The 14,666-nt window shown below is 29.8% G+C and overlaps 2 protein-coding genes across 2 annotated transcripts; one reads left to right on the top strand and one right to left on the bottom strand.

The window, feature by feature from the left end:
- Positions 1–456: 456 nt before the first annotated feature.
- On the top strand, positions 457–1,469 carry LOC145945681 (uncharacterized). The gene is made up of 2 exons (XM_083054781.1): positions 457–720; positions 1,039–1,469. The coding sequence occupies exons 1-2, from the start codon at positions 457–459 to the stop codon at positions 1,441–1,443; spliced, it is 669 nt and encodes a 222-aa protein (XP_082910907.1). The 3' UTR covers positions 1,444–1,469.
- Positions 1,470–1,841: 372 nt separating this feature from the next.
- Positions 1,842–7,882, bottom strand: LOC145945085 (aminopeptidase N-like). The gene is made up of 7 exons (XM_083053920.1): positions 7,814–7,882; positions 5,711–6,171; positions 4,714–5,168; positions 3,645–3,831; positions 3,132–3,291; positions 2,692–2,779; positions 1,842–2,217 (listed from the first exon to the last, which is right to left on the bottom strand). Exons 3-7 carry the CDS (start codon positions 4,923–4,925, stop codon positions 1,842–1,844), a joined length of 1,023 nt encoding a protein of 340 aa, XP_082910046.1. The 5' UTR covers positions 4,926–5,168; positions 5,711–6,171; positions 7,814–7,882.
- Positions 7,883–14,666: the final 6,784 nt, after the last annotated feature.

The following is a 14,666-nucleotide window of genomic DNA, read 5'->3' as shown; positions in this document are numbered from 1 at the left end:
ATATTACACAGATTAAATATTTATTCTCTCAAATATTGTAAAATAAATTAAATTGCTTTGATATACATCTTCGCGCTTCATCTATTCAATTTAAAAGACTAATTTATATCTCATTCGAGATATTGAATTTATGTGCAGCATAAAAACATAATGTTACGAGAATAGTTGCTTGGTCATTTCTGCTCTGTAGAAAATTAATATAGGTATGTACAGATAACAAGTCCGGAAGGAAAAGGCGATCTAATCTAAACTATCTGTTTATTCTGTCGTTCGATATTGTCTGGTCTAATAGAAATTTCAACGTATCCTGCAATGTAATTCGCGCAAGGTTTCCGCGAAGGGTTTATGAAAAAAAGTGAAAGTGTTATTTTCAAAATTTTTGTAGAAATGTAGCAAAGTGTTTCTATTTTGCTTAGCAAAACATAATTTAAATTTATCATGAATAATTCAAGTAACATGCCGAAGACGATCCAGATAGCGCTGTCACCATTATTGACCATCTCTTCGTTTTATGGTTTGAACTTTTTCGAATATCCCCTTGGACAACCCAGACCATACCTGTCTTGCCTACTCGTATTGATCATATGGAGCCTTTATGCATATCTTTCTTATTACCTAATTTACATTAGTTATACTTCATTCTTGTATATAACTTGGTTGGGTGTAATAACAAATCTCATCGTAATTGTGATGATATTTGTCTCCTTGTTTCATTGTAAGGTATGTATAATTTAGAATTATATAAATTATATATAAATTATACACACAAATGTAGAATTATATTGTTTCAAAAAAATTAATCTCGAATTTTTTATGGCTATAAAATTTTAATACTTAAAAAACATTTGAATAGATAAGTTTCTCGATGCTCTCTCTTGTATTATTATTCATTTATATTAAGTATTAATATGGGTCAAAAATTAATAATATTAATTACAATAATATTACATCGATAATTTCTTCCCAAATACATATTCTAATAACGCATCAACAATTTCTCTCTAATATCGTGTAACTAGTTGATACTATTTTTTTAAGAAATTGAAAATGTGTTTGCGACAACTTTCCATTGTGGATGACACATTGGAAATATTTGGAATATCAAAAGAATATCGACAGCTGCATAATTGGGTAATTGGAATAATAATCGGATGGATTTTACTAGCTCTTTTCATAGATGTATCTGACAGTGTATGGTTGAATTACGAATATTTCAGCATTATTCGTATTTGTGTACCATTTATAGGAAATCATTTAATGCACGCTAATACCTTCAACGCTTTGATGTGTGGAATTATGCTAGGGTATGTATACTGTAAAGCAGAGCTGTCCACGTTTTGCACTTTTCGGCCGATTTCCGAGGCTCACCGCTTAGCGGCCCCCACTTACGCTCGAGACCTTAGCAACTACGGTTATCGGGCCAACCGGGTAACGCGTTGCTAAGGTCTCGAGCGTAAGTGGGGGCCGCTAGGCGGTGAGCCTCGGAAATTGGCCGAAAAGTGCAAAACGTGGACAGCTCTGGTTTAAACTGATATACTGATTTTAATTATAATTACCTGATTTAATTTATAAAAATATAATATTTATATACGCAAAGTACAATCAATATTAAAATCGGCAATATAAGACTTATAAGAATAAAAATATGTAATAAAAGTAGATTTTTATAAAATAAATTTAATAAAATATATTACCAAATATTTGATGGAATATTATTATTTATATCATATGCGAAATGTAATTTCAATTTTTATCAAAATTTTAAGAACAAAAATATGTAATAAAGATAAATTATTTTTAGAAAATAAATGTAATAAAATATTAAGTATTAATATTATGATTTAGTATTTACCAGTTTGTTGTATGTTGACAATGAGCCATTTATCATCACCCTCAACATCTATTCTGAACTCTGGTTTCGACTCCGTTAAACAATAACTAATATTTGGCAAACTTATATTAAAATCGATATGCCTTTTCGTAGTGTAGGTGAAGGGTATAAAATAAGGTATTCGATCTACTTTCTCTCTCGATATTGTCGCGCGACCATGGGTATAATTTCGGGTGACAAGTAGCACAGGAAAATGATCCTGTGCGGCCCAAGCATCCATTATCCGTTTTACATTTAGATTGTATCCCCGAGGATTTCGTTTATCTTTGACATTCTGCATAATGTTCCATAGATTATCAGGGGTGTCCAAATTAAAAGAAGTAAATCTGTAAAATTTGACATTGCGGAAATTAACAATTAATATGTATATATTTGTACCTTTTGATGTAATTTTCCAGGTTCAAACGTAGACAAAAGTTATTAATGGGTTTGTAATTTTTGTGTATGTTGAAGAATTATTTTTGTCTACATGTGAACCTCGTTTTGCATTAGAAATCTTACAAGCTCACATAAAACCACATAATTATATATCGATTACTTATATTAAAAACACAGTGTAATGTAAGATGGATCTCGTATAAGTTTCTTTGTTAATATAAAATACTAATTAAATATATATTTATTATACTATATTTATATAATATTACAAATATATTACTATATGTATATAACTATACATAAATATACATATAGTAATATATAATAATATAGTAGTATATAGTAATATATATATATATATATGTATATAATATATAACTATATATTTATATAATATTACAATAAAGGTACGTATTACTTACTTCGATTTTAAATACGTTTTGATGCCTATCCAAAATAAATCATGCGAAATTATTACACTTTCCAGCATACTCCGCCAATATATGGCTCCTACAGTAGAAACATAAAATATAAGGAATTATACAATAAACTTAAATAAATTTAAAGCACAAGGTTTATAAATTTCAAAACATAGCTGATATAGTTTAAAAAATTTTTATTTATAAAATAATTAAATTAAGAACAAATAAATACAAAAAATCTAAACTGATTTTAAATTTAAAAATTTTTTCTTCTCAGCGGAATTAAATTAAGAGAAAATAAATATAAATTTTAATCTTTTCTTAGATATTTATGGTTAGCGATTTATATTTGAACTATTGTTTAATAATATTTACAAATTTACATTTATATTATATATATATATATATATATATATGTATATATATATATACATACATACCTATGTGAGGAAAAGTTAAAAATGGATTAATTTGAAGCATATCTCTTGCATGTTTCATAACATTATTTATAGCAGATTTAGCATAATAATTGTTTAGACGACGAAATTCATATGTAGCTTGGACTACGAACAAATCCATCATCCGGGAATCTGGAAAAGCCTACAGATAGATTGGTTTAAGCAAATTAATATATAATATGTAACTTTTTGACTTAAAAAATATTATTAAAATTATTCAAAATATATACTTGCAAAATTTTTTTAAATTATATTACAAAAATTATATTAAAATATATATGTTATCGCTCTTTAAAGTTTTTTTTTATTTTCTAATGTTTTTCTAATGCTTCTTCTAAATAGTTAAGTAATTATTGTAAGATATTAAAAAGAAAAATAATATATCGATATTTCTTCTATTCTAAACAAATAGAAGAAAATTTCAAAATTTTTTATATCATCACGGATAACATTAAAAAAATTTTCCTATAATTAACGTTAGAAATGTAATACAACCTTGTCGACGATATATATTTCGAGGAACTTAATAAAGCCTTTGTTTAACCACTCGTTACAACGACATGACGGATTGAAGAGCTCACCAAACCATTCATATATTATATCATGAGCTATTGAGAGCCTGAATGTAGTTTCATATGTAACGGAATAGAAATTATCTTCCTTGTAGATAAGATCTGTTTCACTGAAAATTATAAATATTACTGTAATTCTTCTTTTTGTTGTAGGCTTGTATAATTTATTTAAAGAAAAATTAAATATATTGTACATATATTAGTGTAAAATAATTCAAAAATTATCAAGTAAAAACAAAATTTTAATTATAAGAATAGATTAGTCAAACTTTGATAAATAAAAAAAATAGTTTTCTGTAATAATTTATTAAATATATTATGTTAATTATATGTAATTATTTTGTTTAACTTTATGTGCACATCTCTTTCTCGTTCTTTCTCAAATATAAAATAAGCGATAATTTTACTTTCCAATATTCTCTTCACATTTTTCTTTCGATGTGATAAAATAAATCTTTTAACAATTGATTAAACAAAAATGTAAAATTTATATTCATATAATGAATTCAATAATAACGACTCCAAACCCTCCCTACGGTGTGTGTGTGGGGGGGGGGGGGTGTGGGTACGACATACTAAACATATGTTCTTAACATTATAATTTAAAATTGCTAAAGCAAGTTAAAAATTATTTTAAATCTTGATTTGATAATATAATAACAAAATAGTTTTTGAACGTATAAATCTAACTACTACACAATATATAAATGTAAATTATGCTGTAATTTTATTATAATATTACACATGTGTCATCGTGATTTATTAAAATCACTTAATTATAGAAATTACTATAAGCATGAATATAAGTCTATATTTTTGAATTATAAAACTCCCTCTATATATGTAAATGCTATTATAAATCTTTCTTTAATTAAGCCAATTCTCACAATAAGCGTAGAGAATGCACATTCTTTGTACTTTGAAATTCTAATAGCTATAAATAATATTACATTTTAATTAATTATAATTATAATTATTTCTCAAATGTATACTTGTAAAATACGAATCCCCAAGTCTGCCAGATTTTGTCCTCAAAATTGGGAATAGCGATGTAATCAACTTTTTGAACGCTTTTTATAATATCCCAATTCTTCATTAAATATATAGTTACATTTTCAGCAACACTTTGCATGAATTTCATGTGTGATGTCAAATGCTTTCTACACCAGGTTCTGATCACAGTCGAATCAAGAACCGGATACATTTGGCCAATCTCATATATTATAATTGTTACATCGTTTGGAGAAATCGAAGGTGTCGTATAATCGGAAATAAGTAATTATTGTCGTATTCAAATCTTCAAATTCTTGTATCAATATTCGACATAGCTCTATATATTCTCTCATGTTCTACAGTAATGTTAAAAGTGGCACTTAATTCCGGCTCGTCCAAACATGGAAATAATTCTCGAGCTCTTTTCGGCTGGTTTAGTGTCGCGATCATCCACCTACGACATTTTAATGGCATACTTTAGACAACTTTTTAGCAATTTTTGTGTTAACATCACAAAGTACATAATTTAAAAAAAACAATTATTTTCAGAAAAAAAATTTTTTTAAATAGCCTTCCTTTTTAACCCTTACACAAATTTCTCTCTTAAAGAAAATACGTTTAAAGCAATTATTTATTTAATTCGATTATTAATATTTATTATATGTAAAGTATAATCATAACTTAGAGATAAAGAAGTTTTACGTTTTTTACATTGTAAAATAATATATTTTATTATAAAACTCACAACAAAAGTATGCATATTAAAATTTTCAATGATAATATAAATAATTTGTAAAATATAATAAATAATATTTACAAAAATAATAATATACAAATTATAATTAATATAAATATTAATATATGATTAATGTATAAATATATGTATACGTATAATGTATTGTTATTATATATATTTATATACTTTTATATATTATTTTTATACATATATATATATATATATATATAATTTATTTTTATACTTTTTTATTTACCCACTTTTCATCTTCATTTTTGTTTATGTACCAAGTTCGTGAAAACTTATTCGAGATGTGTTGATCGGTTATAAAATTTAAAAATTCTATATTCACAATATAATCTTCATATTCGAAATTATTTACAAGCCATAGTTGATCGGCGAAATTAAGAACAACAGTTCCATCTTCAAAATTTTTTATATACTTTGGTGTATAGATCTTTCCACTCTCAACCGATATTAAATTTATTTTCATTATAGTTATATAAGTTGATACATGAAAAGTTATGTTCTGTGTTGCACAATTAATGGAAACTGTGATATTGGATTCGCCCTTTAACATGTGTCTTGATTCCAGTTTTAGCTTCAAATCATAATGAAATGGTACCAGACAGTTTGACGAAAAAGCCATTGCCATTACAACAATGTGTAATAAAATACTTAATGACAATTTTAGGAACATGTCAGTTTTTGTTTCCAATATCTGTAAAATATTTTTATTAAGAGTAGAATAAAAAACAAAAATGGACCACAAGTTATTATACAGAAAATGCAAAACTGTCAACTTCTGTTCGAGGAAAAGGAAACATATCAAAAAATTGCAACAATTTAGAAAAATATACAATCTATTTAAACAGTTGTAAACTTTTATGAAAATTTTTTTATATACATTGCGTTTAATATGCTTGTATTACACAATGTATGTTAATCTTAAATCGATAAATTTATGTTTTCTATAAATTTAATTTTTTAGAAAGTAAAGAATATTGATATATACGTCTTATAAAAACACAATGTAAATTCTTTGGGAAAAAATTGTAAAATTCAATATCTTATAGTAATATTTTTTTCTATTAGTCATATCTCACAATACGGTTTATACTTTATCTTTATGTTGTATTAAAATTTTTTTCTACTTTTTGTAATTATCATACTAAAAACGCTAAACATTATTTGATTCATTATGTGATAAAAGCAATATTTGATTTTTTTTACTTGAGTTACTAAAAACCTTGTATAGCTTTCTTGTATGTCTAACAATAAGTATGTATATCGATTTCGAAAATTGACGATACTTTAATGTGTATTTGTGTAGAACAATATGTATGTTTCTAAGAGTGATCTCGATGTCAACACAGAAAAATTAGCACGAGCACATGTTGTGTCCAAAGCCATTCAAGAAGCGATAATACAAATGATCGGAAATGAATGAGTTAGATTTTTCCTAGAAATTACATGGTAACGGAAAGGCCAAAATTATTATTAATTAATATGGAATTTTGCCCAATAAATAGAAATCCATGTATTCAAATTATTAGTTATAATTCCAGCTAGTAAATTATATTGTGTATGTACACTTCTCAAATTCTCTTCAAATTAAAGAAACTAAACATGTTTTAATTCGCAAGCTTATTTTTTTTAATTATCAAGTTTATGAAATGTGTTTCTTTTTATATTTTTTTAATGCAATTATGTACATATATATATTTTTTTATGCATATTGTAATATCGTACAAAACAATTGATTGAGAGACACAGTATAAAAAAATCTTAAATTAAATAAAATATATATATATATAAAAGCACAAATAATTATAAAATATCTCAAATATGAATGATGAAAATTACATTGGCTATGCGAGCCAAACGTGGATGTCAGTACGTATGCTTCCAATGAAATTAATTTTTTCGTTGGAATTTAATTCATTGTGCACGAGGCACGAATTTTGCTTGGTACTTATGCCAAGACTTTATTTGGGAATAATCTCAATTCGAGATTTAATTTCCCGAATCCCCTCTAACCCCCCTACAGAATTATAGGCGAGAAAAATATAGATCCGAAAGTCGTTGAATCGGGAATCGAACCCGAGACCTTTCGCTTGCCGGGCGACTGCTCTCACCATCTGAGCTATTCTGAATTAAATGTTTTCATGTTAACTGCAATATGCAGAAAATAAAGACAACAGTTAAAATAGAGAAAGGAATATGTGTAAATACTTTCTTCGAAACTAAGTAAAATTGTATTTAAAAAAAAAAAAAAAAAACTATAAATAATCAATGCCTTCTCTACATATTTTTACATTCATATGTAATAAAAAAATCTAAATGTTCAGTATTTTACTTACACTGTTAGTTGAATCACAAGCTGTTATTTTATATAGCTCTAAAAGTATATCGCTCAATCTTGCCTCTTCGAACGACAATCGAAAACTGACGACAATATCATAACATATGAAGTACATAATGTTATGTAAATATCTTCTTAAAGCCCATGTTTACACTACGAATCGTCGATACTACCTAATCAGAACGAAGTAGCCTAAGGATCTGGATTACAAATCCTTTCATATGTTCAAGAAGTGAATATATGTATATAGTTTATTTTATTATAGGGGGGATATTTTATACTTCAATTTAATATAATTTTACATAAACTATGATCTCGCAAAATATTTATTGTCTTCGATAATGTTATTTCTATACTTTTATATATAAAAAATATAAGAGATGTAAAAAAAATCAATCGATTTAAAAAAAAATACATAGTCGTTTTTAATAAACAATATATAACTGCGAGTTGCAAATGAAATATACTAAACTGTAAAATGATATATAAACATTTATTTAAATCCGTTCAGCCTGAAAATTGTTTGGATAATGAAAATGAAATCTTACTATCGAGCTTAACATAATGCTGTTTAACAAATGCTAAATTTGCAATTAGTTTAATTTATATTAATGATAATTAATTAAACTGATGATAATCAAACTATTAGTTATTTCTTTTATATATAAAGAGTCTTCTATATATCAGAACTATTTTATTGATAAACGGAACAAACGTTACAAAAAAAGGTGAAGTCGCTTAGTGAGAGAAAAGGAACGAACTAACTAACAAAGTTTCTTAGCGCAATCACATGCAAAAGAAAAATATATCTAGCGCTGAAGCGCCGCCAATCACTGTCGTCAACTTAGTTACATTAACTCAATTGGTTGCGCGGGCTATTTGAACTCGCTAGATTATACATATATCCAACACTCCCGCTTAATCTAGTGAGCAAAAAAAATTATTGTGTAACATTTGGCATGCTTAAGCCTAGACCTTTAAGACAAAATGCGTATTTTGTACCATTTAAAGGCTTGGTAAAAATATCAGCTATCATTCTGTCAGTGGACATATATTTAAGTGTAATCTCATTCCTTTCAAGAGTTTCTCTGACAAAATGATACCTAATATCAATATGTTTGGTTCTATTATGAAATACTGGATTGCACGCTAGTTTTTGAGCACTTTGATTATCATTATATAAAGTTATGGGTTTATTAAGTTTGATTAGCTCATTTAACAATCCTTTCAAATGAATAGCTTCTTTGGCAGATTCAGAGAGGGCAATATATTCTGCCTCTGTACTTGATAGAGCTACCGAACGCTGTTTTCGAGCTTCCCAGGATATCAGTCCATTTGCAAACATAAATACATAGCCTGTGTATGACCTGCGATCAATTACATCATTCGCCCAATCTGCATCTGCATAGCCTGTTATTTTAATGTCACCAATCCCTTTATAAACTAATGAATGGTCGAGGGAACCTTTTAAATATCTTAGAATTCTTTTTGCTGATTTCCAATTCTGATCAGTATGATCTCTATTAAATTGACTTAAAAAACTGGTTACAAATGCAATGTCAGGCCTAGAGTTGACAGCTAAATACATTAACGCACCTATCAATTGCTGGTATGGTACATTATTAATACTTTGTTTGTCATTACAATCAATTTTGAAACCTGCCTCCATGGGAGTTGAAGTACATTTTGCTTCTGACATACCGAATCTAACAAGCAGTTCTAGAATATAATCCTTCTGATTTATGCTTATTATTTTTGACTTTCTATCTCTGTCAATATTTAGTCCTAAACATCTTTTGGCTTGTCCTAAGTCTTTGATCTTAAAATTCTTCTTTAATTGTTCTTTTAATTTTACTTTTTCAGTTTTATCATTAGAAAATATTAAAAAATCATCGACATATAACGCAATAATTATAATAAACTTATTGCTTATTTTGAAAAATATACATGCTTCAAACTTTGATTTTTGAAAGCCTAACCTGAGCAATACTTCTTCTACCTTTTTATTCCAAACTCTAGAGGATTGCTTAAGGCCATAGATTGCCTTTTTTAATAGACATACCTTATCTTTATTATTGGGATATATAAAACCCTCGGGCTGATTCAAATAAATTTCTTCTGATAGCTCACCATTTAAGAAGGCTGTGTCTACGTCTAGATGATCTATGTCTAGGTCTAATTCTGCGGAAAGAGCAATTAATAGTCTTATACTAAAATGTCTTACAACAGGCGAGAATGTTTCGTAATAGTCACTGCCAAATTCTTGGGTGAAGCCCTTTGCCACTAGACGTGCTTTATATTTTATTGTGTCACCGGTTGAGTTTCTTTTTGTGCGAAACACCCACTTATTTTTGACTATCTTCTTACTTTCTGGACAGTCCACCAGGGTCCAAGCTTTATTGATCGCCATTGATTGAAGTTCTGCTTTCATTGCCTCCTTCCATCGAGCACTATCCCCCTGTTTGACAGCTTCTTCAAAATTCATCGGGTCATTCGGTTCATACATGGTTTGATATAGCATGTGGTCCGGATACTCCTTAGGATTTCTGTTTCTTTTTGGGTATCTTCTGTTTTTCTCTTCAGTTTCCAGGACCGCAGGAGATTCATCCGCCGCCTCTTCTTCTGTTTCTGTGAGACTTCCATATTTCTCTTCCTCTTCTTCTTCTTCCGAATCATCTCCAATTTCATTCGATTGTGTTGATTTTGAATCCTCTGTCTCTGGGAGATCTTCTGACTCTTCCTTATCGCTTAATAATTTAGTATGAGCAATACTTTTATTTTTTTTCTTCTATATCATTTATCGAAAAAATATTCTCCAGAAAAGTTACATCTCTTGCTCTGATTATCTTTCCTTTTTCTTCGAGATCAAATAGTCTGTATCCTTTCGTGTCTTCGCAGTATCCGACGAATATACACGGTTTTCCTTTTGCGTCCCATTTGCTTCTCAAATTCTTCGGAATGTGTACGTATGCCACGCAACCGAATACTTTCAAGTGACTTAGGTCAATTTTTCTGCCTGTCCATACTTCTTCTGGTGTCCTTCCTTTTATTGCTTTGTGAGGAGAACGATTCTTCAAGTACACTGCAGTGTTCACTGCTTCTGCCCAAAATTTCTGATCGCAATTTGCATCCTGCATCATGCACCGAGCTCTTTCAACGATTGTCCGATTTGTCCTCTCTGCCACGCCATTTTGTTCTGGCGTGTACGGAACCGTGAGTTGATGTCTGATGCCCTTTGACTTGAGATATTCTTCAAATTCTCTGTTTATGTACTCTCGACCATTGTCCGAACGGAGAACTTTTATGGTGTAATCGGTTTCGTTCTCTACTAGACGTTGATAATCTTTGAAGGTCGAGTACACTTCACTTTTTGACGCAAGGAAGAATACATGGATTTTTCTAGAAAAATCGTCAATGAAGGTTAGTATATATCTTTTTCCACTCCACGAATACTCTGGCATCGGACCACATAAATCTGAGTGTACTATACCTAATAGTTTATTAGCTCTTCTTGCATTTTTATTCCCGAAGGGCTTTCTAGTTTGTTTGCCTTTTAAGCAGGCAACACATTGCTCACCTCTTTCTTCGGCAAAGTTGACTCCTGTTGCTAAACCTTGTTTGAGTAGATTTATGCTTACTCTATTAAGATATCCTAGTCTTCTGTGCCATATATCCTCGCTGTCAACGTGCTTTGCAAGATTTGCCTCCTGAGAGATAGTGTCCAAGCGATATAAGCCTTTGTGATTGGAGGCTGTGACAACAACTTCTCCCTTTATCGAGCAGTCTTCAGCGTCATAGACTTGACAACCTGTTGAATTGAATACTATGACATGACTATTTTTTATCATTTTACTTACAGAAAGCAGGTTAGTCTTCAAGCCCGGAACGTAAACTACACTGGAAATGTTCTTCGGGCCATCTCTTGTGGAAACAACCACTTTTCCAGTTCCATGTGCACTCAGTGCCTGACCACTTGCAACAGTTACGTTGTGATTTCTGTCTTCATTGTAGTCTTGTAACCAATCCTTCCTATTGGATATGTGTGTAGTTGCACCCGAGTCTACGTACCATTCTTCAGTTGCTGAGTCCTTTGCGTTTGATACAAACAACGCTTTGTCCTTCTTGCAGGCGTCACCCGCTGCTTTGTCCTTCATTTTATTAGCCTTTTTGTTGGTAGGACATTCACTCTTAAAGTGACCTTCTTTATTGCACTTGTAGCACACTACTGTCTTTCTTTTATAGTGTGTTTTATTTCCTTTCGAGTAAAAGGCTTTGTCATCAGAATTTGAACTATTTGAATGCTTCGTGTCCTGCAGAAGTTTAGCCTTTACAAAGTCACTTGTTAGTCTTACATTTGCACTTTCCAGGGCCATTACCATTGGATTATAATCTTCTGTGAGTCCACTCAACATAATAACCGCAATGAACTCATCATCTAAGAGAGCATCCATGTCAGCTAGTTTTTGTGAAACCGATATTATTTCATTTACGTACGATTCCATATTTTTGAAACTTTGCAACTTAATTCCAGCAAGTGTACGTAATAAGGTTAACCTTCGTGACAGTCCTTTGTCTTCGTATGCCTTTTGCAAATTTAGCCATGCCTCTCTCGCACTTTCTGCCGATCGAACATGGGCGTACGCACATGGCTTGATCATCAAGCAAATCTTTGCTAGAGCCTTCTGGTCCTTGCGTTGTCTTTCTGGCTCCGACGTTGAATCTTTCTCTGGATAACCTTCAATTGTATGCCATAAATTTTCGTGGATCAAAGCCATCTTCATGCCGAATTTCCAGTTATTGTAACTCTCTCGACCGTCCAGCTTCTCGAAAGCCAAATGTACTGCTGAGTCGGCCATATTTACTTCCTTTTATGGCTAGCACTGACGAACCTTTTTGTAAGTCCGATTTCAATATTCCAATATAACAGGTACCTGGCTTATTTATTTTATTCTCCTTAAACCTGAGGCGCCTGGGCCCATAACCTATTAGTTATTTCTTTTATATATAAAGAGTCTTCTATATATCAGAACTATTTTATTGATAAACGGAACAAACGTTACAAAAAAAGGTGAAGTCGCTTAGTGAGAGAAAAGGAACGAACTAACTAACAAAGTTTCTTAGCGCAATCACATGCAAAAGAAAAATATATCTAGCGCTGAAGCGCCGCCAATCACTGTCGTCAACTTAGTTACATTAACTCAATTGGTTGCGCGGGCTATTTGAACTCGCTAGATTATACATATATCCAACACAAACTAATAATAATTAAGAATTATTTATTAATGTTAACTGTTAAAAATTTATGTAATTTGTAATATGCAACTGCGTACTTTTTCTTAAAAGCAACTATGTGTTTTCTTTAGACAAATTGATTGGTCTTATTATTCCGTGCATAAAAGTATTAAGGTGACATTACCGAAAACTGAATATTTTACAAGATATTTTACATTTTATGTAAAGAAATTGTTAACTTCAAACCTTATAATTCACAAAAAGTAATTTTAAAAAAATTACTTTATTATAGTTTTGGAAAGCTCTCGAGATAAGCTACAAGAATATGCAATGAAAAATAATAGGTTCCATTTAAGAAATTGAAGATGACCTTTATGTGATCTTCAAACGACTATCTTATGTTCCTCTCGAAGTCAAAAAATTTTTGTATAAAACATTTTTTTCTACGATCGCTTCCTGCAAAGTTACGAGGGGTGATAGATTAAAATTGGACACCCTGTATATATATATATATATATAATATTATTACTTAATAATAATAATTATTATTATTGTTATTAACAATATAATATATTTTACATTAATAATGATTATGTAATTGTTTAACTATGCATTGTTTATACTTTACATTAAAACATATGATGTATTATTATCAAATATAAATTAAATATTGTATAAAATATTAAAATAATACCTTTTCTAATATTATCTTCATAATCAAGATCGGCGGCGATGCGAACGGAAGCAGTAACATTGGTGACGACAGAAACAGTACGAAACCGGCAATAATAGAAATTTGAGCGTCTGAACGATTACTTAATTCTAATGTCAATTATAATAATAATAATGATGAAATATGATAAAATAAAAATAATAATATGACACTTACGTTGCGTCAATAATGTCATTTAATAATATCCATTTCATGGTTATACCTTTTTCTAATAAGAGGCAATCAATGTGAAGCACCGATATATAAAAAATGGCTGTTTGAAGGACATCTCCGATTGGCTAAACAGTCATACATTAGGGACAAACTCGCTTTGCGTGTACGCGTGCGAAGTTATGTATGCGAGATCTGAAGACTGAAAGTCTTAAATATTACTTTTTTAAGTACGAATTTTCGAGTTCTCGGGATTGACTGCACCAATCATCTTTAAACTGATCGCAATCGAAAGCTTATATTCACATTATATAAGCAAAATGCTTTAGTTCTGGAAATATTTTGACAGAAAGATCATTTGACAGGAAAACTCCGGATAAGCTACTTCGTAGCAACGCGATATCTCTGACGTTAATCGAATTTTTTTATACATTTGGCGTCGCGTCGCTTGATAATATCTCCATTTATAAAACACATACAGCAAAAATAAAGACACTTTTTATATAATTCGAATTCAATCTATTGATTGAGCGTAGTAAGAACTCGATTGCTTTTTATTGCTGTTATTGCGTAACTGCGAAATCTATGATACTCTCAACTGTCCGATTTACGTAAAGAGACACGGAGTGCCTCTTGATGTGATGCATATTGTTCATCTTGACACAAAAAAGTGAACAAAATACTTGATGCAAGTAATTATGGACTAGCTCAAGATCTATTAAATTACGCAATTAAC

Source organism: Prenolepis imparis, unplaced genomic scaffold (assembly GCF_030444845.1).
Source record: "Prenolepis imparis isolate NDT839.2.m4 unplaced genomic scaffold, iyPreImpa1.0 SCAF_14, whole genome shotgun sequence".
NCBI classification, from domain to species: Eukaryota; Metazoa; Arthropoda; class Insecta; order Hymenoptera; family Formicidae; genus Prenolepis; species Prenolepis imparis.
The sequence above is the reverse complement of the archived record's forward strand: the minus strand, read 5'-3'. Positions and strand labels throughout refer to the sequence as shown.